The 23,613-nt window shown below is 39.4% G+C and overlaps 1 protein-coding gene across 1 annotated transcript in view; it reads left to right on the forward strand.

Moving 5' to 3' along the window:
- The window catches only part of LOC118838156 (zinc finger protein 420-like), a 31,782-nt gene extending 16,175 nt beyond the window's left edge, over positions 1-15,607 (forward strand). The window contains exons 3-4 of the mRNA XM_036745382.1: positions 9,486-9,612; positions 12,734-15,607. Of these exons, the coding sequence (XP_036601277.1) occupies positions 9,486-9,612; positions 12,734-15,087 (2,481 nt within the window). The 3' untranslated portion in view covers positions 15,088-15,607. The remainder of the gene's footprint in view (positions 1-9,485; positions 9,613-12,733) is intronic.
- The last annotated feature ends 8,006 nt before the right edge of the window (positions 15,608-23,613 follow it).

A 23,613-nucleotide genomic window follows, 5' to 3' on the forward strand; every position in this document is an offset into this window, starting at 1 on the left:
TATCAAAATCAGCTTAAAATTGCTATAATATCATTTCTTACCACACAATGGTCTTCTCAAATTTCACAATCTAAGAGAATTTTTGGGAACACAATGCAAGTTTAGAAATACAGAAACAATAATTTTCAGATGACATCTATTGCATTTCCAGATTACCACATATAGAAATTATTCAGCTTATTACTTCTGGTATTTTAAAAACCACTTCATAAGTTAACAATTACATTAAATCAGAGAGAGATAATAATAATGTTGTATCTAACATATTCCAGACTTTATGTTATGCATTTTACAATCATTATCATTTTGATCCCGTAAAAACCATCATTATTACTTTCCCTTTAAAATTCAGGAAACAGGTCAAACAGATTAAAATACAGTTTTGCAATTGGAACAAGAAGTGTGAAGTTACCTAGAGAAGTTACCTAGAGCAGAAGCTAGTATCCCAATGGTGACAATTCTGGGAGGCAGAAAGTCCAAATCCATCTACCTCACCCTTCCCCCACAACTGCAGAAGTTACTGAGCCTAGGGCAGCTTGCAGCTGCTAGGGACAGAGTGGGCAGAATGCATAGGACCTGGGTGACAATTCCAAACTTTGCCAAAAAGAATGGGCTACAAAGGTACCCATGGGCACAGGACTGTCAGAATACTGTCAGTCTGTGAAATTCTGTCCTTCTCTTCCTTTTGCCAGGTGGGGAAGGAGGATTTAAGTTTTCCCTACAGTTCTCCTGCATTCTCTTCTCCTAATCTGATTTGGGAGGAAAGGAGTTTGTTTAGCTGCTCTAACTTTTACTGCAGCTCTGGCTCGGTCAGAGACAGGACAATGGTGAAAGATCTCAATGATTGTAACTCAAGTAAACTTCATCTAAGTGATCAGCAAGAGTGAGCTCATGGAGGGATTTTACAGTCTCAGGAGTTCTGTTCCAAAATCCAACTAACCAGTTTCCAAACTTTTAATGAATAATCAATCCCAGAATATGCTAAAATGTTTCAGCTCCATTTTTTTCTCCAAGTTCGGCTGGCCAGGCCAAACATTGGAAAAGGAAATAGAGTCTCTGTTTCCCTAACTGCAGCCTTAGAATTCTCTGGCTACCTGCGTTTCAGATTTTACACGGTGTAGACATTTCACAGCACACGCTCTCACACAGACAGTTAACAGACAATTAACAAAATAAATACAGAACAAATACAGACTGAGCTCAGAGTTTAAACAACAGAGAATTAGAAGCTTTCATGAGTTAGCTATTAGCACCCCTATGGTCTTTCGGGAAGCCTTGGCATTCCTGATTTTTCTGACTCTCCATATCCTATCCCTTAGGAAGGGGGGAAAGGGGAGATGGAGGAGGACTAGGACAGGTAAAGGAAGGCGAGGAGTAAGGATAAAATGCATTTATCCTCCCCATAATCAGAGCCTTCAAGGGAAGGAAGCAGGAATAGGGCAGAAGGCAAAAACAGAGCCCTTAAGGGAAGGGGGAAAGGGGCGGGGAGGGAAGAGAGAGAGAGAGAAGGCAACGGTAGCAGAACAGAGTTACCTCCCTCAGGATCAGAGCCCTTCCTGGGAGGCAGAAGGGGAGGGAAAAAGCAAAGTGCAGTTTTTCTCCCCAGGACCAGAGCCTCCAAGCGAAGGAAGAGAGGGAGTGGAGGAACAGTTGGACTTCTAATTCTAGTTTTTGACTGATCCATAGTTAATTTTCTAGATCAATCAGTGTTTCCAGGGGATCTATGTGCGTTTGACCGCAGATCTGTGTTTTACCACAGATTTGATCCCTGCCCCCAGAGCTAGCTTAAAGGGAATTTCCAGACTTCAACCAATTTTGTGGGAGTTCTTTTTGGAAGCTGGGAAGAGAGACAACTTACCCCACCTTGTCAAGGCCAAAATTCCAGGAAAAATTAATCCTATGGCGCCCAAAAGCGTTGGCAAGGTTGGGCTGCGTTGTCCCGTTTCCATCATTTCCATCCGAAAGTCACGGCACCATAACTGTTAAACCTGAAAATTTGGTTGAAGGAAACAACAGAGCTAGGTGATAGAAAAATCCATATTGTTTATTATTTTTCTCTTAAAGCATAGCGGAGCTAGCTTACTTGTACATACAAGGAGTCAGAGTATAAACTCTGGCTGCCTGAACAAAGCAATGAGAAAACTTATTGTGTTGGCAACCAAAAATGGGCTCCTTAGCACTTAGTCAACAAGTGCCCTTGACTAGTTTGGCTTTTTCCCCTGAACTGAATACTGTTTGTATGTTGGACTGGAGTAAGCTTGTCGGCCCCTTCACCTTGCTTCCCTTGCTTGAGCTGATGGAAAGAACCTGTGCTTTCCTGGTCAACCCCTTCACCTTGCTTAAGCAGATTGAAAGAACCTGTGCTTTCCCCAGCGTACCTTACACCCCCGCAGAAGCCGGATGGTTAAAAGCAGCTCCCGTTGGAGCCAGAGGCTGCTATAGCTACAGCCACAGCCACAGCCACAGCCATAGCTGAAGCAGGAGCTGCCAGTGGCAGAGCTGACCTACGGGAGGAAGCTGAACAAGGACTTCAGGCCAGTGGGTAATCTTTTTACCATAGAGGGGGAAGCATGATTTTGCTTTACACAATCATGCTTCTCTGTAGCCTCCTGGTTTTACTCTTTTGAGGCGTACTTATTGGGCCTGGAAGCTTTTGATCAATATATCAAAATGGGGTTGCTGGTTCATGGGTTGGTTACTGTGGAGCCTAAATATATGTTTTGATTCTTCTGCCTTCTACTTTGAGAGTTTCTTATATCCGGCGGTTCCGAACCTTTCAGACATATTTATGATCCTCTTTGAGATTATAAACTCTGCCCTCCTAATACATTTGGCGACGAGGATGGGATCGCTAGGTATAAGATCTCTATTTAGAAGCAGAACAATTTCAGAGGAAGAGATGAATATCCCAGGATGGGAGGATCCATTTTATTCCTCCCTAGCAAAAGAATTGGCTAAAAAAGCTGGACCCTGTGAAAACTGGGAACCAAGGCTACGGAGAGGAGATCCTAGGGATTTGGAAAAGTGTTTACAAGAAGTTGGGATTCAGTCAGGGGCATCACTATCTAGGCAAAGCTGGATAGTGTTATCAGCCTACCGGCTAGTATATGACAGATTGAGATTAAGTGAAAGAGATGGGGGCACTCCTACCCCACAGCAAGAAGGGGAATCTCAGATAGCAGGAGACCAAACTGACTCAAATGAGAACTTTTCTATTAATGTGGCTAGGAGCAACAGGAGACCAAATAAGCCAAGAGTGCATTCCAACCCAGCCCTGAAAGAGCCTGACTGCCTGCTTCGTCCTAGCCATGGTGGCAGAGGAAGTGAGTGGGGGGAAAATGAGACAACGTTAGGGGCTGAGGCACAAAACACTACTGGGGTTCAGGATGTCTCTCACACCAAGAACAGGAGATGGTTAAATGATCAGACAAGGGCTCGACCCATACAAAGGAGGAAGACAGAAACCCGAGGTGAAGATTCAGTTACAAGGGAAATTCAGGAAGATTTCTCACCGCAAGAGGTCACAGATATTTTGAGTAGATTCAGCCAAAGAATAGGAGAACCATTGATATCTTGGATGGTAAGACTCAATGATCAAGGGGCCAGTGGAATATCAGTAGATAGGACAGACTGTATGAGATTCATAGGTATCAGCCATGATCCTCTAGTTCAACAAGCTTTTAGGGAACATCATCAGCAAGGAGATGGTGATAGCAGGACTACTCTGTTGGCGTTAGCCGCTGTGGGATGCAATAAGAGATATGCTACTGATTCTATGTGGCCCACTGAGCACAGACCCTGGTATTCACTTAGAGATTGTATCATGAGACTAAAGGAGGAGGTGATGAAGACTGCCATTATGATAGGAACCGCAGACAAATATTACAATGATCCAATGGGACTGCCTCATAGGAATTTAATAATTAGGACAGCTCCCCCTGCTTATAAACAACTAATTTTGAATTTATTACTTGGAGAAGTAGGGAGCCATCTTACAACAGTGATAAATAAGATTTTACAGTTACATGACTTAGGTGACTGGGGAAGGGATAGATCTCCTTGAGAGAGAAGGGTGAATAACCAGCAAACTTGGCGCCAAAGGAGAGTAACAAGGAAAGAAATGTTTACTGCTCTATTGAGAGCAGGGGTAGGTTTTGAAATGATAGATGGCATTCCAACCAATGAATTGCACAGAATGTACCGAGATAAAGGACTCTATAACAGAAGAAATAGGGAAATAAGAACTGCTCCTGCAAACCCACAAGCCACTCAGAGGGAAGGTGACATTGTGTGATTAATGGATGAAAACTTGTACATCTGGGGAAAGGCTGGGAGGACAATCCTAGTCTCTACCTAGGATGGGATCCTCTTAGTTTAGTTTTCCCATTGTGTTTCCTTGTACATCTGGGGAAAGGCTGAGAGGACAATCTTAGTCTCTATCTAGGGTGGGATCCTCTTGGCTTCCTCATTATGTTCCTTTTTAAAAGAAACATTTCCCACCTGAGTTTGGCTCTGATGTTGGATCTTTGCATAACTGAAATCTCAGCCAAACTTGAGATGATTTTGTTTGAAGGATAATACCCCATACTTGCCTACTCTTTTTGTTCTTTGTTTTGGCTAACATTGTTGCTAGTTCTGTTTCCTTTAGGCTTAAGCACCCTGCACTTTCTGGTGACTGCCTAAGCACATAGCATTCTTGGAATTCCTGCCAGCTTGTTAAAGAACTGACCTCTGGAATGGGACTTTTTGGGGCAGGGCCATCTCTACATCCAGTTTCAGCATGAAGAAGCTATGGAAAATGAGACCTTCACCCCTTACCCCAAGATTTTGAGCCCCAATCATTCAAGGGGGGTGGGAATGATGATAGTGTTCTATGTTTACTTATTTTGTGTTATCCTTGCTATGTTGTTTTATTATTATGATATTATTGATCCTATGTAATGGATACAAGGATCTAGGGGTGGACATTTGAATTATTAATAATTATTTTGGGGATGATTGATTGAAGAGATTATCTTGCTGGGATCTAGGGGTGGATCACATTTGAATCGTAAACCAATATTTAGGAATGTCACCAAATGATATGTTTTGCTTTATAATGAATGATATGTTTTAGTTTCCTTTGTAATTGGATCACAATATATGTTCTAGGATACATGGCTGATTAGATTATGTATCCTATAACAAGGGGTGGAGTGTGTTGGCAACCAAAAATGGGCTCCTTAGCACTTAGTCAACAAGTTCCCTTGACTAGTTTGGCTTTTTCCCCTGAACTGAATACTGTTTGTATGTTGGACTGGAGTAAGCTTGTCGGCCCCTTCACCTTGCTTCCCTTGCTTAAGCTGATGGAAAGAACCTGTGCTTTCCTGGTCAACCCCTTCACCTTGCTTAAGCAGATTGAAAGAACCTGTGCTTTCCCTGGCGTACCTTACACCCCCGCAGAAGCCGGATGGTTAAAAGCAGCTCCCGTTGGAGCCAGAGGCTGCTATAGCTACAGCCACAGCCACAGCCACAGCCACAGCTGAAGCAGGAGCTGCCAGTGGCAGAGCTGACCTACGGGAGGAAGCTGAACAAGGACTTCAGGCCAGTGGGTAATCTTTTTACCATAGAGGGGGAAGCATGATTTTGCTTTACACAATCATGCTTCTCTGTAGCCTCCTGGTTTTACTCTTTCGAGGCGTACTAATTGGGCCTGGAAGCTTTTGATCAATATATCAAAATGGGGTTGCTGGTTCATGGGTTGGTTACTGTGGAGCCTAAATATATGTTTTGATTCTTCTGCCTTCTACTTTGAGAGTTTCTTATATCCGGCGGTTCCGAACCTTTCAGACATATTTATGATCCTCTTTGAGATTATAAACTCTGCCCTCCTAATACACTTATATACGTTATTTTAGCAGAGCTAGCAAGCCTGTATGACCTCATTTTTATGACCCCCATGTATGTTTAACCATGATACAAGAAGAGGATTTTCCTTAATGGAATAGATTGTAAATACAACAAATTAGATAGTTGTCAAAGTGTCAGTTGGATTTGCAACCCCAGGATCTCTGTGTTTAATTGGCCATTAACATTCCACAACATAGTATATGCCCATAAAATATTAACATAAGGAAAAGTCACATAATTCAAGATAGTGTCTGGGGTCAAGGTTTTCACCCTTAATGGCCATGGACACAGCAAGGAATGCTCCATCTGGATTTATTGATACAAGATAGAGATATCTCTGAGCTTACTCAGAGAACAAAGAGACTGTTAGGATCAGGCTTTTCTTCTGGTTAAGTAGTTCAGGCCCTGAGTCTTATTGAAATTACAAAAATGATATAAAATAGTATAATATTTTCCACAGTTAATATCAGTATTATTAATTATTCACTTGTGACAACCACATATAACAGTTCCAAATTTTATCACATATAGAAATGATTCAACTTATTATTTTGGTATCCAAAAAACTACTTCAAAGGTTAACAATTACATTAAATCAGAGAGAGATAATAATGTTGTGTCTAAAATATAAACAACCATCATTATTATTTCCCTTTGCAAATCAGGAAACAGGTCAAACAGAGATTAAAATACAGTTTGCAATTGGAACAAAAATGTGAAGTTACCTAGAGCAGAAGCTGGTATTCCAATGGTGGCAATTCTGGGAGGCAGAAAGTCCAAATCCATCTACCTCACTCTTCCCCCACGACCGCAGAAGTTACTGAGCCTAGGGCAGTTTGCAGCTTCTTAGGACAGAGTGGGCAAGATGCAAAGGACCTGGATGGCATTTCCAAGCTTTGCCAAAAGGGATGGGCTACGAAGGTACCCAGGGGCACAGGACTGACTGTTAGTCTGTGAATTTCTGTCCTTCTCCTCCTTTTTACTGGGTGGGGAAGGGTGATTTAAGTTTTCCCTACAGCTCTCCTGCGTTCTTCTAATCTGATCTGAGAGGAGAGGAGTTTGTTTTATCTGCTCTGACCTTTACTGCAGCCCTAAGACAGGATAACGATGTTGAAAAATCTCAATAAAGTAAACTTCACTCCTTGCTTACTCCTAAAAAACCTTTTGCACTAGAATCTAAGGGAAAAGATTCCCTCCTAACTGTGATCAGGGACAAAGACAAATGCGAGAGTCCCATAGAAAACTTTAACAGAGGTTTTAGCCAGAAGGCATTCATTGGGAGGAGGTCTTTCAGCAAGAGGAGCTCCTGGAATGAATTTACAATTTCAGGAGTTCCCTCTCCCGGAATTCAACTAACCAATTTCCAAACTTTTTAACAATTAAAACCCAGAATTTGCCAAAATTTTAACCCTTTTTTTTTCATTGTGATTCCAGGTCGACCACATATAGAACCACAAGGGGAAAGAGTCTTTGTTCCCCTAGTTGCAGCCTGAAATCTCTGGCTGCCTGCTTTTCAGATTTTTAACAAAACATAGACATTTCACAATTTGACATAGACACACGAACAGAGACGAACTCAAAACGTAACAAAAAACACAGTGTGGTTCGAATTGAAGGCTAAACAGGTCCCCTCAGAGGAAAGAAAAGTGAACCAGATTTCCTCCTTAGGGATAGGACCCTCAATCTCCCCACACCCAACACAAAACAGAAGACCAGATGGCATGAGTTGGTTGAGGGCTAAACAGGTCCCCTCAGAGGAAAGAAAAGTAAACCAGATTTCCTCCTTAGGGATACAACCCCCAATCTCCCCACACCCCAGCAGGAAGAGGCTGACGTCTCAGCTCTTCTACTCTGCCCACCTTCCCCTCATCAGGGGTGTCGTGGTAACAGAGACCAGAGTGGCTAGCCCAGAAACAGAAAATCTTACCTCTAGAGGCCTGAAAATCAGAATTCTCCTTAGGCTGAAAAGGTACAGGTCAGCAAAGAGCCCATTCTCCGAGACCATCTCCCCACATCAGAGTCCTAGGAAAAGAAATCCCCAGGAGCTGGCCCTCTGAAGTAAGAGGAGGTGGATCGGGGGCAGAGACTCCCTGTTGAGGTCCGGAATTCTGTGTGTGTCTCCAGAGTGGTAACACGAAATACCGCCTCATCTCGCTGGGGCCTCCAAAATGTTATACCAGATGCGAGTGAGACATGCCACAGAGTATAAGTTTTGAATGGAGAAGTTTATTAGCCGGCGGCCATTGGGGTCTTCCCAAATCAATGGCCCTGTTTTAAAGTGAAAGGGTAGTTTTTATAGAGAGAATACAGGATTCAGTGCTTAATTATCTCTTGAAATGTCATTTTGCAGACTCGGCATGCCTGTACCTTTTATGACCATGATCAAAGGAAACTCCTTATAGATTGTAGATACAACATATCAGACAGCTGACTAAGTGTCAACTGAATTACAACCCAGAATCTCTATGTCCAGTTTGCCATACATCCCCCAACATGACTCATGAGATAAGAGCTAGGAACAGTCACATAATTCAAAAGAATATCTGGGGCTGAGGCTTTCATCCTTAATGGCCATGGACAGACCAAGGGATGCTCTGGCTCAGTCTGTTGACATTAGATAGAGACATCTCTGAGTCCACTCAGTTAGACAAAGGAAGATCGTTAGGCTTTCCTGGTAATTAGCTTACATTCCTTGGAATTGTCTTAGGGGCCCAGGACACTCGCCAAACGGCAGGAACTCAGTCTGTTTTTTTTATGCAGACTGGGGTTTGCAGTTAGGGGCTGGGGGCAGGGTTTTTCTAGCAATAGCTGGCTACTCAAGTATCACAGCAGCATGTTGAAATAATTTATTTTTCATAAACTGTCAATATCTTTCTTACATATTACCTCAATCTCTTAACCCCACTTCATAAAATTTTAAATTTTTTAATGAAGGAAGGAACCCTCCTTTCCCCACATACTTACTCTTATTTCTCTAAAATATTAAAATGAATGAATACATCACAGTAACAATTGAACACAATCATAAAAAAAGCCAGAAGATGTTTTGACCATGACTACCCAGGGTCCTGTCAGTATAACAATAGAGAATTCTGCTTCACATGGCTTTATTATAGACTTTTAGCAAATTTACTTGATAATTTTGTTGTTCTCTCCTCAGGGATCACTGTTAAGTGGGTTTTTTCTTCCTCCCGGGAATATACAGTACTTACAACTTCACACAAAGTTTGTTCTTAGAATATTCTTAATATTCACTTAGGACACAGGAGGAACTACCCATGACCTTGCTTTCTCCTCCACAGATTCTTGTGCGTCACTAATAGAGCACATGTATTGTACCTAATTCCATCAGGAGAAACATTTTTCTAGCTTTTATTATTCCATCATGACTCACTTCAAATGTAAAATGCTTTTCTCCATATTCCATTGTGTTCTTAATAACCGATTTTCAACCGATTTTAGTAACACTCACAAAGGTATAGGAGTTTTAGGCAAATCCTTTCTCTTGGCTTCATCATCCTCTTCTAAGTTGATTATGGTTGGACTAGATGGATTCTGGAGTCTCAGCTCTAAATCGTGTGATTTTGATGTTTTAGGAGCTGGTGACATTCAGGGATGTGATTGTGGACTTCACTAAGGAGGAGTGGAGCCTCTTGGACCAATCTCAGAAACAACTGTACAAGAAGGTCATGCTGGAGAATATCCAGAACCTGCTGTCCTTGGGTAAGGACCATTTCCTCTCTTTTCTTGATGTTAATTGGTGGGCCAGAATTTTGACAAGTGGCAGAGAATGAATCCATATTTTGGTGCACCTCAGCCTCAGAAGCTGCATTGAGTGCACAGTCATCTGCTCATACCAAATTTCTATCCACTTTGGTCTTGGCTTGTCACCTTTTCAAGTTAGATAATTTACCATCTATCAGGTGTCTGACCTTGATTCCTACTCAATGAAGGTGTCTGACAACATCACTGAAAATGTCATGCTAAAAAGAATGGGAGGAGATTCTGGCAATGTGGCAGAATAGGATAGGAAATACTTGGCTCTCCAAGAATCTCCTTAAGGAAGAAAACAAATTGCCTCAAACTCTAGACAGTGTAAAATACCTGGGAGTCCAACTGCCAACACAAAAACAGTAACTGTATAATCCAAATTATTAAAAAAATCCTTTCTATACAAATAAAATCAGATTTCAATAATTGGAAAAGTATTAATTGTTCATGGGTAGGCAGGGCCAATATAATAAAAATGACAATTTTATCAAAACTGATTTATATATTCAAAACTACTCCACTTAAATTACCAAAATTATTTTTTCTCAGTTAGAAAAAGTAATAAGGATATTCATTTGGGAAAACAAAAAGTCAAGAATATCAAAGGAAATAATGAAAAAAAATGTCAAAGGAGGAAGTTTAGCAGTACCAGATGTTATGCATTGTTGTAAGGCAGTAAGTATCAAAACTCTCTGGTACTAGACAAGAAACAGAAAGCTAGATCAATGGGATAATATGTACATGCAGCAGCAAATAAGCATCATAATCTTGTATTTGAGAAATGTAAACACTTAGTATTTTGGGATAAGAATTCATTATTTAGTAAAAAAAAAAATTGTTGACAAAACTGGAAAGCAGTTTGTCTGAAACTGTGTACATACACACACCCACAGACACATACATACCTATTTGTAGGTGGTGGTAGCCAACTCTGAGGGGAGGGATTAAAAAAAGAAATTTATATGATAATTCTGGTCTAAATTTGAAAGAGATAAGAAGTTGCCCATAGTAGATTTGCAGTTTCATGTATGATCATTTTTTTATAGTTCAGAAAGGCTTGTTTCCTTACGTAAATTAAAAAAAAATTTTTTTAAAAGTAATTTGTGAAAGAGGTGGAAATAGTTTATTTCAGTGGTCTGTCAATTCACATAATCTAAGCAACATTGAAAACCTATGATGGGTTATAAGCAACACTGGTATGGGCCAAATGGACAGTTTGTCCAAGGCTTCTTTAATATCCAATATGATAAAAGTGTGGTTTCAAGATAGTTTACTGAACGTTTTTAAAAGTATCTCAACTGAATGCCCAAGTATGTTTAAAAAAAAACCCCAGAGTGACCCCAAAAGGAGGATATGCTACACATCAAATGACGGTTGAAGAGGTAAAAAATAAATAAAATTAGGGAGAGATAAAATGGAGCAATTTCAGATAGAAATTAATCCTCTTGGAATTAGGTGGGAGGGCAGATAGTGCTGGAACCTTATTCTCATGGGTTAACAGAAGAAGAACTAGAATATCTAAGTAAACCTATTTTAGAAAAAACAATTAAACATTCCATAAATGACCTTCCTAAGAAAAAAGTTTCAGGAGCAGATGGATTTGAAAGGGGATTTTACCAAACATTAAAGATCAGCTAATTCCAGTATTAAATCAATGATTTAGAAAAATAGGCAAAGAAGAGGTACTACAAACTCCTTTTATGAAACAAATATGGTATTGACACCCACAGTGGGAAAAATAAAAAAGAGAAGGAAAATAGACCAATTTCATGAATGAATATGAATGCAAGAATCCTAAATAAAATGTAAGGTAGGGAATTACCACAGTGTATCACAAAGACTGCACATTGAGCCCAATTTGGATTTATCCAAGGAATGGAGGGATGCTTGAACTTACAGAAAATTATTCACATAATTAATTATATCAATAAGTAACAAAAAAAATCATATGGTTATATCAATAGCTGAAGAATAAGCTTTTCATCAAACACAACATTCATTTTTATTAAAAATACTTGGAAGTGTAAGTATTAACAGATTTTCCTTCAGTTGATTTTTTAGAAAAAGCAGTTACCTGAACATATCAGCAAGCATTATTTGTCATGGGGATAAGCTAGAAGCCTTCCCAGTAAGATTAGGTATGAAACAAGGATGCCCACTGTCACCTATACTATTCAATATTGTATTGGAAATACTAAGAATAAGAAGAAGAGAAGAAATAGAAGTAATCTGAATAGGGAGTGAGGTAATAAACTCATTTTTTTTTGGTAGATGATAGGATGATATACTTGGAAAATCCCAAAGACTCAATCAAAAAGTTTATTAAAGCAGTTAATAATTTTAGCAAAGTACCAGGGTACAATTTAAACCCATATAAATCATTAGCATTTGTATATATCACCATCAAAGCCATACAGGAAGAGATAGTAAGAGATACCCCATTGAAAATAACTCTAGATGGTATATAATTTCTGGGAGTACGGTTGTGAAAACAAACCTAGGAACTAGTAGGTTCTGTAGAGTTTTCATTATTTCTTAGGTTTTGCATTTCTCCATCATTTTCATCAAACTAGTTTGGATGTTTACAAGTGTTCTGGCCCAGATGAGTAAATGGGATGCTGTACAACAAATCTCTGAAAGCTCCTCCCTTCTTTTCTGCTGGAATGCTGCAAACCTTGTGTGGGCTCACTTTTCTCTCCATGATAGCAACAGACTGTTCTTCCACGGAAAATCACTCTAATCTGTTGACGTTAAGTCTGGTAGCCATCTTGCCTTGTGGCTGCTGCTTTTGTTAAATATGAATGTTTAGCTTGGACTGAATGAGTCTCTGATGGGTTCAGCATTCTGGGATGTACATGTCCTTTGTCATTCTCACATCCTGTCTCTTCTTCTTACGTGGATACAGTCTCTTGAAGGCCAGTGTTTGCTTTGAGAGTATACAAAGGTTTATTGCATTTAGGTTGATGATGAAAAGGCCATGAGCCACATAAGTCTCAAGTAACTATTGCTATTGTATATACTTATGTGTGCATATCTTTTTGTGTATATATGTTTGATTGTTTGTTTTCTACAGATTTAGTTACCAGGATTGAAGTCAATGAGGTGACTAGGAATTATGGAATTTTTCTGGAAAAACATGACCTGCAAAGATTCATGAGTGATGGTCCCTGGAACTTCAAGTTGACAGAAATCCATGACTCTAATATCAAGGTTGATAAAAGTACAAAGAGTGACCTTGAACTTGATGAAACTGGAAAGAGATTCAGTAAGCCTTCTATCCTAAATCACTGTAAGAAAATGATCTCAGAGAATGACTCTGTTCAGGATAGTGAATATAGCAAATGCTTTCTTGAACATGTAGAGTTTTTTCCATCCCATGAGAAGCCTCCTGAAATGCCAGTGTATCCAGGTAATCAATGGGAAATGCCCTGGTCCTGGAGTTCAGACCTCATTAGATATCAGAAGAGTGACACTGGAGAAAGGCTTTGTGTAAGTAATGAAGGTGGGAAGGCCTTGAGTCATAACTCTAAGCTCATTACTCATCAGGAAATTCCCATTAGAAAGGAGGCTGAGGAACATAATGAACGTGAAGCAGTTTCATCCCATCTCTCATCACTTCCTTGCCAGCCTAGATTTTACCCTGGAATGAAAAGTCATGCATGTCGTCAGTGTGGGAAGGCCTTTGGTTGGAACTTAGATCTTGAGATCTCAGATAAGATTCATACTGGAGAGAAGTTCTGTGAATGTCATGAATGTAAGAAGGCTGTCTGCTACGGATCTCTCTTTATTGGTGACCAGAGAATCCACACTGGAGAGAAACTATTTGAATGTAATCAATGTGGAAAGGCTTTCACAGACAGTGGCAGTCTTTCCGTACATCAGAGAATCCACACTGGAGAGAAACCTTATGAATGTAATCTGTGTGGAAAGGCTTTCACACAGAAGGGCAATCTTGCTGCACATCAGAAAATCCACACTGGAGTGAAGCCTTATGAATATAATCAGTGTGGAAAGGCTTTTACAAGGAGGCAGAGACTTGTTGCCCATCAGAGAAGCCGCACTGGAGAAAAACCTTTTGAATGTAATCAGTGTGGAAAGGCTTTCAGACAGAGGAGCCATCTTGCTGCGCATCACAGAAGCCACACTGGAGAGAAACCTTATGAATGTAATCAATGTGGAAAGGCTTTCACAGAGAGTGGCAGTCTTTCTGTACATCAGAGAATCCACACTGGAGAGAAGCCTTATGAATGTAATCAATGTGGAAAGGCTTTCACAAGGAGGCAGAGACTTGTTGCCCATCAGAGAATTCACACTGGAGAGAAGCCTTATGAATGTAATCCATGTGGAAAAGCTTTCACAGACAGTGGTAGTCTTTCTGTACATCAGAGAATCCACACTGAAGAGAAGCCTTACGAATGCAATCAGTGTGGAAAGGCTTTCAGACAGAAGGGCAATCTTGCTGTACATCAGAAAATCCATACTGGAGAGAAACCTTTTGAATGTAATCAATGTGGAAAGACTTTCATAAGGAGGCAGAGACTTGTTGCCCATCAGAGAATCCACACTGGAGAAAAACCTTTTGAATGTAATCTGTGTGGAAGGGCTTTCAGACAGAAGGGCAATCTTGCTGCACATCAGAAAATCCATACTGGAGAGAAACCTTTTGAATGTAATCAGTGTGGAAAGACTTTCAGAAAGAGCTGCCATCTTACTGGACATCAGAGAATCCACACTGGAGAGAAGCCTTATGAATGTAATCAGTGTGGAAAGGCTTTCACAAGGAGGCAGAGACTTGTTGCTCATCAGAGAGTCCACACTGGAGAAAAACCTTTTGAATGTAATCAGTGTGGAAAGGCTTACACAGACAGTGGCAGTCTTTCTGTACATCAGAGAATCCACACTGGAGAGAAGCTTTATGAATGTAATCATTGTGGAAAAGCTTTTACAAGGAGGCAGAGACTTGTTGCCCATCAGAGAATCCACACTGGAGAGAAACCTTATGAATGTAATCAGTGTGGAAAGGCTTTCACAGAGAGTGTCAGTCTTTCTGTACATCAGAGAATCCACAGTGGAGAGAAGCCTTACGAATGTAATCAGTGTGGAAAGGGTTTCACAATGGTGCAGACACTTGCTGTCCATCAGAGAATACACACTGGAGAGAAACCTTATGAATGTAATCTGTGTGGAAAGGCTTTTAGACAGAAGAGCCATCTTGCTGCACATCAGAAAATTCACACTGGAGAGAAGCCTTATGAATGTAATGAGTGTGGAAAGACTTTCGGAAAGAGCTTCCATCTTGCTGCCCATCAGAGAAGCCATACTGGAAAGAAACCTTATGAATGTAATCAATGTGGAAAGGCTTTTACAGACAATGGCACAGAGTCTTGCTTCCCATCAGAGAATCCACACTGGAGAGAAACCTTGTGAATGTAATCTGTGTGGAAAAGCTTTCAAAGACAGGAGCAGTCTTCCTGCCCATCAGAGAATCCACAGTGGAAAGAAACCTTTTGAATGTAATGTATGTGGAAAGACTTTCAGAAAGAGCTCCCATCTTGCTGCGCATCAGAGAATCCACAATGGAGAGAAACCATATGAATGTAAGAAAGGTTTTCAGAACCAGCTCCCAACTCCAAAGGACTCATTATGGAAAATGCCATCCCCATCCAGAGAAGGAATTATGAAGTCTGAATGCAGAGTAAAGCAGACTATTTTCTTTCTGTTTTTTTTGTTGTTGTTGTTGTTTCTCATGGTTTCTCTCATTTGTTATAATTCTTCTATACAACATGACTAATATAAAAATGTATTTAATAGGAAGCTATGTGTAGAGCCTATGTCAGACTGCAGGATATCTTGGGGGAGGTAGGGAGGGATGCAAATTTAAAACTTATAGAAGTGAATATTGAAAGCTAAAAATAAATTTAACTAATAAAAAAATACTTCTGGGTCTGGCCCTGCAATTTCAGATTTTCAGTAGTTGGAAGGGGGGCAGAGGGGGGTACACAGTATCACTCACAGATGGGAGTGCCCAGAGGACAGTAGCCTCAAGTCAAGTCATACCAACAGACATTTCTTGAGCATTTCCAATATGCCAGGCGCTGTGCCCAAGTGCTGGGGAAATAGAGAAAGCAAGGAGCTCACATTCTGGTGGCATTCCTTCTCTATATGGAAATCTTAACATCTGTAGGAAATCCCTCCTCTATCTATACCTAGTGGGAGTCATCCACCATGACAGTGGGAAACATAGATTCTGTCAAATGTCCATCCACTTGTTTATGCCTTATAACATGAATGATTGGAGGACTGTTAGAAAGTCATCTTTCTGATTGCATTTATCAGAGAATCTTGTATGATCCTAACATATGCATGAGGGTCTCCTTTTATTGGTGGTGGTAGGAGAAGAGTCTTTGAGACTCCATTTTCCCCTGTCCAGTTAAGTGTTTGTTTTTTTTTTTCTTTTTGAAATCTCGGTATGATTTACTTTTAGGACAGATTCAATCCAATGAAATCTGGATTTATAATCCCCATCTTTTTGAGCCCATGAGATTCTCCTAAAATGTGAAAATTGTAAACATAATGATACCATGGCTGACTATCCATCCCCCACATGAAGATTGAAACACACTCTTCTACTGGAGCAAACCACTTATATGGCTCACAGTAGACTGGTATTGAGAGGGGAGATTTACATGTCAGGAAGATAACCAAGAAAACTTAAACATGAACCATATGAAGTAATGCAATCATTATTAACTATGTTAACTAACATTAAGTTCCTTGTATCCCAGGTACCAATTCCCAATATCTACTTAAGCAGCACTTTTTGAATCCCAGATGTCTGATGAAGTTATCTGGTCCTTAGATATCCTTTCTTTGACAAAAAGGTCTTATTCTTAGGATAGTTCCAAAAGGTGGTTCCGCTTCTTTAGTTCAGATCTAGAAGTTCCCAGATAATTACTACTTAATATAAATGAGTACAGTCACTTAAATTTGGTTCTCCAGTTTTGAAACTTCAGAGTATTTCAGTTTATATATTATTTGCTGTTTCTATCTTTACCTAAATCTTGTACCTGATATAAGCGTCCTTTAAAGTGTGGAGGTCCAACCATAAAATGAGCTCATCTGCCTTTTAAAATTACCAGACAGATAATTTAATAAAGGAGAAATAATTTCACTTTTACTACTATCTTATACAATTTTTGTGCAAAAATCCAAATTTGAGATCTTATTAGCAAAATATGATGGATTTTAGAAGTCCATCATAAACATCTGTATATAATTCTTAGAGAAATAAATCTGATCCTGTTGCTTTTCTCAAAATTTGCTATCCTTTTTTTTTAATTAGACATCTATCACATTGCATCTTTGTTTTATCACTTTGTCTAATCATTTCCTCCTTTTGGAGGATGCTATCTCATTATTATATTTATTTGGCCACGAATATAGGTTACAATTGTAAGCTATTCATTCTTTCATCCCATTATAATAACTCAGAGATGTTCCAATTTCCATCTATTATTTAATAGATTCAGCAATATACTTACAGAACTTCTTGATAATATAAGTTTGCTATAAAAGAAAAGGGGGGCAATGTCATATATCTCAACAGAGGGAAAGAACTTCCTTAGCTCTGTTTGATTCCAGGCATGAGTAATATCTGACAGCCAATCATATAGTCACTGGATGCTGAAAGCAGGACTTAAGAGTAATCAGGTTTTGAATTTTCCTTTTTAAGAAGGAAATAACAAAATTGGGAAATAGAGCCCAGAAGATACTACCTAGGCCAGTGTCCAAGGTTGTCTTCAAAACTTGTCCCAGGCACAGACAACCACCTTTAGAGGTTCTCAGCCTGTAGTGCATGTTATTCTACTATTGGCTTTACGACACTTATCCCTGTAATCGGAGCTTAAAACGATAGTAAATTGCAGTCCCATAAAGTCCTAAATAGCAAATAAATATGGGTTGGTATCCTTCAGATAGGACCATCCCAAATTTGATTGAGCTATTAATTATCAATCAGGTTACATAACTTTTCTGTCTTCTAAAATACTTCCTCACATGCCCTCAATATACTTAAACCATCTGAAACTGGGTCCAAAACAACTATCTAGGGAGAGGAGAGGCTTGGATAACCCCCATTTGTCCCCAAACCTTCTTATCTGCCTTTCATATTTCCAATCAAACCTTTATTTATCTTTCCAAATCTTTTGAGCCCATTATTCAGCTTTCCTTTACACTTCAACCATAAGACAAGAGAGTACATAAGTTATTACTCTTTACTAGCGTAACTACTGGAATCCCATTCCTTCAACAAAACAAGAGGTTCCTAATTTTAATCTCACAGGTTGATGTCCTTTTTCACAAGCTTGTTTATTCCTCCCTAATTATACTCATTCTAGAGGAAAGGGACACTTCAGGAATTAAATCTTACATATATATATATATATATATATATATATATATATATGTATGTATGTATGTATGTATGTATGTATATGTGTGTATATATATGTGTGTATATATATGTATATATAAGTTCAAACACTAATTTTAACTCTTGCTTGGGCCATGGAATGACTACAAATTCAGAGTAGGACTTCTAAAAATCACACGAGATTTTTCAAAACATTTCTAGAAGTATTTCCCCTTCTTTAAAAACAGTTCAAAATTTTATCCTGATGTTATGAGGAACAATCACTAAACTTTTATGAAGAAAATTAGTTGGAAAGTTTTAAAATAATAGAAATCTCTTTCTTCCTCCTTAAAGCAAAAATAAACCTTTAAACATTGGAATCCATTAAAACTAAGTTGGTGCAAAAATCCTTAAGTAACACAAATTTCAAAGTATTATCAAGAAATTAAATTCCCAGTTATTACAGAATCCCTCAATATCACAAAGTTCTTTAGTCAAAAAGGTGTCGTAATGGAGAGGACACTTAGTTTCTATTAGTTAAGGAGGACATGCCCAATTAAATTAGCCTTTTCACAATAACAATGTTTACCAGGCCTTTCCTTAGATGAAACAGGCTTGAAAATCACACCCATATATTTTTCTTAATCTAACACAAGAAGGATTGCTTTTTCAACAATATTGCTGATACATCTGTTTGTCAAATTACATGACCTAGAAATGTAACAATGCCCTAAACATTATTATGTATTTTAAAACTTGAAACAACCCACTATCAATTTAGGTGAATGCATTTCTAAATCATCTTTCACAGAGAATCATTCGTCTCATCATCAATATATTGAAACTATAACTTTAAACCATCATATATATTCTCATAATAGGCAAGATTTTTAAATGCAAATCTGCTATAGTAGTAAATATTAGTATTATTATTGTTTGTTTATAACTAAATATAACAGTTTCAAATTATCACCTTTTTATCACACCCTTTTTAAAAATTCAATTCGTATGTATCAAAATCAGATTAAAATTGCTATAACACCATTTCTACCACACAATGGTCTTCTCAAATTTCACCATCTAAGAGAATTTTAGAAATACAACACAGTTTTAGAAATATGGAAACAATAAACTTCAGATGACATCAATTGCATTTCCAGATTATCACATCTAGAAATTATTCAAGTTACTACTTTTTGGTATTAAAAACCACTTGAAAGTTAACAATTACATTAAAAAATAATGTTATTTCTAACATATACCAGTCATTATATTAAGTATTTTACAATCATTTTATCATTTTGATCCCACAACAACAACCATTATTATTTTCCCTTTACAAATCAGGAAATGGGTCAAATAGAGATAAAATACAGTTTTGCAATTGGAACAGAGAAGTGTGGAGTTTACCAAGAACCGAGGGTGGTTTCTCAGTGATTATAATTCTTGGAGGCTGGGCTTAGGGAATACTAGCCACAGGCCCAGTCCATCCACCTCTCCCTTCCCCCACAACTGCAGAATTTACCTAGCTTAGGGTGGTTTGCAGCTGCTGGGACAGGGTGGGCAAAGTGTATAGGACCTGGGTGACATTTCCAAGCTTTGTTTAGAAGGATGGGCTATAAGGTGCCCAGGGGCACAAGACTATCAGGATCACTGCCAGTGTGTGAATTTCTGTGCCTCCCCTCCTTTTGTCAGGTGAGGAAGGGTGATTTAAGTTTTCCCTACAATTCTCCAGCATTGTCTTCTCATAATCTGATCTGGCATGAGAAGAGTTAACAAGAACCCTTACGGCTGTTAAAAATTCCCACACTGAGATACCCTCTTTACTCTGGGGAGGGAGTGAGAAATTATAAGTGATCAGGTTTAGAAGGAGGTGTTTCAGCACTGGTGAGTTCCTGGAGTTACCTACAGTGTCAGGAGTTTTCTCCCGAAATTCCAACTAATTAGTTTCCAAACTTTCTTATTTTTCTTTTTTAATTTATTTAATATTTTTAGTTTTCAGCATTGATTTTCACAAGATTTTGAGTTACAAATTTTCTTCCCATTTCTACCCTCCCCCCGACTCCAAGATGGCATATATTCTGATTGCCCTGTTCCCCAATTAGCTGGCCCTTCTGTCACCCCACTCCCCACATCCACTTTTCCCTTACTTTCTTCTAGGGTAAGATAGATTTCTATGCCCCGTTGCCTGTATATCTTATTTCCCAGTTGCATGCAAAAACTTTTTTTTTGAACATCTGCTTTTAAAACTTTGAGTTACGAATTCTTTCCCTTCTTCCCTCCCCACCCACCCTCCCTAAGAAGGCAAGCAATTCAACATAGGTCACATGCGTATCATTATGTAAAACCCTTCCACAATACTCATGCTGTGAAAGACTAACTATATTTTGCTCCTTCCTATCCTATCCCCCTTTATCCAATTTTCTCCCTTGACCCAGACCCTTTTCAAAAGTGTTTGTTTTTGATTACTTCCTCCCCCTTTCTGCCCTCACTTCTATCTTCCCCCCTTTTTTTCTCCTTCCTCCTTCTTTCCTTTCCAACTGAGTGTGTAAGTTATTCCCTCCTCAGGTCAAATCCGATGAGAGCAAGATTCACTCATGCCCCCTCACCTGCCCCCTCTTCCCTTCATACAGAACTGATTTTTCTTGCCACTTCTATGCAAGATGATTTACCCCATTCTATCTCTCCCTTTCTCCCTCTCTCAATATATTCCTCTCTCATCCCTTAGTTTGATTTTATTTTTTTAGATATCATCCCTTCATATACAACTCACCCTGTGCCCTCTGTGTGTGTGTATATACTTATATATGTATGTATGTATGTATATATGTATATGTGTGTGTGTGTATATCTATATATCTATATATATATATATATGTATATATATCCATATCTCTATATATATATATATATATTCCCTTCAGCTACCCTAATGCTGAGGTCTCATGAATTATACACATCATCTTTCCATGTAGGAATGTAAACAAAACAGTTCAACTTTAGTAAGTCCCTTATGATTTCTCTTTCTTGTTTACCTTTTCATGCTTCTCTTGATTGTTATGTTTGAAAGTCAAATTTTCTATTCAGCTCTGGTCTTTTCACTGAGAAAGCTTGAAAGGCCTCTATTTTATTGAAAGTCAGTATTTTGCCTTGGAGCATTATACTCAGTTTTGCTGGGTAGGTGATTCTTGGCTTTAATCCTAGCTCCTTTGACCTCTGGAATATTATATTCCAAGCCCTTTGATCCCTTAATGTAGAAGCTGCTAGATCTTGGGTTATTCTGATTGTGTTTCACAATACTCAAATTGTTTCTTTCTGGCTGCTTGCAATATTTTCTCCTTGATCTGGGAGCCCTGGAATTTGGCAACAATATTCCTAGGAGTTTTCTTTTTCGGATCTTTTTCAGGAGGTGATCCGTGGATTCTTTCAATTTCTATTTTCTATACTCTGGCTCTAGAATATCAGGGCAGTTCTCCTTGATAATTTCTTGAAAGATGATATCTAGGCCCTTTTCTTGATCATGGCTTTCAGATAGTCCAATGATTTTTAAATTATCTCTCCTGGATCTATTTTCCAGGTCAGTGATTTTTCCAATGAGATATTTCACATTGTCTTCCCTTTTTTCATTCCTTCGGTTCTGTTTTATAAGATCTTGATTTCTCATAAAGTCACTAGCTTCCACTTGCTCCAATCTAATTTTTAAGGTAGTATTTTCTTCAGTGGTTTTTTGGACCTCCTTTTCCATTTGGCTAATTCTGTCTTTCAAGGCATTCTTCTCCTCATTGGCTTTTTGGAGCTCTTTTGCCATTTGAGTTAGTCTATTTTTTAAGGTGTTATTTTCTTCAGTGTTATTTTGGGTCTCCTTTAGCAAGTCATTGACTTGTTTTTCATGGTTTTCTCACATCACTCTCATTTCTCTTCCCAATTTTTCCTCTACTTCTCTAACTTGCTTTTCCAAATCCTTTTTGAGCTCTTCCACGGCCTGAGACCAGTTCATGTTTTTCTTGGAGGCTTTTGATGTAGGGTCTTTGACTTTGTTGACTTCTTCTGCCTGTATGTTTTGGTCTTTTTTGTCACCAAAGAAAGATTCCAAAGTCTGAGTCTGAATCTGAGTCCGTTTTCACTGCCAGTTCATGTTCCCAGCCAACTACTTGACCCTTGAGTTTTTTGTCAGGATATGACTGCTTGTAGAGTAGAGAGTACTTTGTCCCAAGCTTGAGGGGCTGCGCTGTTGTTTTCAGAGCTATTTCTACACAGCAAGCTCTGCCACACCAGTGCTCCTCCTCCCCCAAGAACTGCCAACCCAGACTGGGACTCAGATCTGAGCAGGCTCTGCACTCCAGCTCTGATCTGCCACCTAATACCCCCCACCAGGTGGGCCTGGGGCCAGAAGCAATTGCAGCTGTAGTTCTGTCCTCAGAGCTGCACCACCTCTGCTGCCCCTGGGGTGGTGGCCAAACCGCAAATTCCTTTCATTCTATCCCTGCAGTTTTTTCCCACTAACCTTCTCTGTTGTCTTTGTTGTTTTTGGGTTGAGAAGTCTGGTACCTGCCACAGCTCACTGATTCAGGGCCCTAGGGCCTATTCTGCCCAGCTCCAAGTCTGGTTGGTTCCCAGTTGGTGTCTCCCTCTTCCTCTGGTTCAGGCACCTCCTCTCATGCTCCCTCTCCCTCTAGCCTGATTGCCCTCCTCTTTCTGTCTAGTAACTGACTTCACTTTTTTTCATCATCTCATCTACCACTGTCATCATGAGCTTGGCCTTTTGTCTCTGTTTCTCATCCTCCCTTTTCACAAATACTTTCTGTGACTTTCTTAATAGTTCTTCTAAGGGTTTCTCATGCTGCCTTCTATCTTCTGAATTTTCTTCCTAATGTCTGGCCATGCTTTGTAACAAAATGTACCTTCAGGAGGCCCTGAGCTACCTCAATTTCAGGGTCATGCCTGAATATTTCCTCATCTGGTCCCTTTGCCTTTAAAGGAGTGCTGATGGAGTTTTGTCTTTCTCCTGTTCTATTTCATAGGCCTTTGAGAAGTTTGGGATTTAGGGGTGGCCTCCTTTGCTCCCTTAATTATTAGGTCCCTCAAGTCTCTCATGTGTCCTCTATCCACAGGACTATTATTATCCCAATTAGCGTCAACATTTGGGAATTTCTGCTCAGCCACCATTACCCTTGGTCTGGTGGGTGTTGTCCTTCCCATTCCTTCATGGCAGCCCTTCTTATCATTCCTCTCTCTTCCCCAGAGAATAAAATATTCATTATGGCCATCATTTGAGGTAAAGTGTAAAAACTAGGTCCTAAGAATTGGTCTAATTCGTCAGACAATCCAACTGGGTCCTCAATAAGGGACTTCATTTCTTTTTTAAAGTTTCTCACCTCAGTACTAGTAAGAGGTACATTAACAAATCCTATTTCCCCTTGCTCCAAAGACAAACTCTCTCATTGGATAGAGCCCCCCCCCCCCCCCCCCCCCCCCCCCGCAGCTCTTGTTTTTCAAGTACGAAGTACCTTCCCCCAAAGGAATTGGAAAGTTTTGAACATCCC

The sequence above is a fragment of the Trichosurus vulpecula genome, chromosome 2 (genome assembly GCF_011100635.1).
Source record: "Trichosurus vulpecula isolate mTriVul1 chromosome 2, mTriVul1.pri, whole genome shotgun sequence".
NCBI lineage: Eukaryota > Metazoa > Chordata > Mammalia > Diprotodontia > Phalangeridae > Trichosurus > Trichosurus vulpecula.